The sequence below is a fragment of the Rhincodon typus genome, chromosome 47 (genome assembly GCF_021869965.1).
Source record: "Rhincodon typus isolate 14 chromosome 47, sRhiTyp1.1, whole genome shotgun sequence".
Lineage (NCBI taxonomy): Eukaryota > Metazoa > Chordata > Chondrichthyes > Orectolobiformes > Rhincodontidae > Rhincodon > Rhincodon typus.
The window spans coordinates 9316717-9317760 of NC_063378.1; the positions used below are offsets into that span (position 1 = coordinate 9316717).

The 1044-nt window shown below is 51.3% G+C and overlaps 1 protein-coding gene across 1 annotated transcript in view; it reads right to left on the reverse strand.

Moving 5' to 3' along the window:
• LOC125487962 (complement C1q-like protein 3) overlaps positions 1-1044 on the reverse strand; it is a 7260-nt gene that overhangs the window by 1523 nt on the left and 4693 nt on the right. Inside the window, exon 3 of the mRNA XM_048620679.1 lies at positions 689-794. Coding sequence (XP_048476636.1) covers positions 689-794 — 106 coding nt within the window. The remainder of the gene's footprint in view (positions 1-688; positions 795-1044) is intronic.

The following is a 1044-nucleotide window of genomic DNA, read 5'->3' on the forward strand; positions in this document are numbered from 1 at the left end:
GGAGGAAACACACGCAGACATGGGGAGAATGTGTAAACTCCACACAGACTTTCACCCCGAGGGTGGAATCGAACCCGGGTCCCTGGCGCCGTGAGGCAGCAGTGCTAACCAGTGAACCACTGTGCCGCTTGCTCTTGGCTTCAGAGTGTCCACAGTTATTTGGTTTTATTGTTTAGGCATGTTCTGAAGTTGGGTGACTATGGAATACTGGTCAAAGAAGTGAGCCTCAGGGGAACTTTTTAAAGGATGAGAGAGAGATAGAGACAGAGACAAACTGAGAGAGAAGGACAGGGATGACTTGGAGAAGAACTCAATGGGAAATTTCTAGATGTTGGGGATTTGCTGGCGGGAATATCTTGGGTCATCAAAGGGCAATGGATGGTTCTCCTTCTTGTGGGAGATGACCATCACCTGTTACCGTTGTGACTCAGGGTCGAGAAGTTAATCAGGTCATGGGTTTGACTCTCCAGGCCGCTGGGTCCCATCACTTTCCAAAGCTTGGGCGAGCAATGTCAGCTCGCTCAAAAATAGAGTGAAAACCCACCAGGAGAGCCATCACAAGACCCACAATGGTCTCATCCAACATGGCAGGACCTGAGGAAAACACTCGTCGATAATGACCAGGCACTACCAAACAAACAGGCTCCACCAAACAAACAGCAAGAGGAAACGATGTGGTAACACTCACATTTCTTCAAGGCAGTCACCTGTTCTTCCAAATCTGCAATCTTATTGAACAGGAAGGTGATCTGATTCATTTTGTCGATGATGTCTTTGATGTCCTGGAAGGTGATCTGTAATATTTACAAAAGGCACGTTCCTATTCAGGGACTGAGAGGGGCATAGGTGGAAAGAGGCCACCCACTGAGAGTGCGGCGCTCCCTCAGCACTGACCCTCCGACAGTGCGACGCTCCCTCAGCACTGACCCTCCGACAGTGCGGCTCTCCCTCAGCACTGACCCTCCGACAGTGCCCACTCCCTCAGCACTGACCCTCTGACAGTGCGGCGCTCCCTCAGCACTGACCCTCCGACAGTGCCCACTC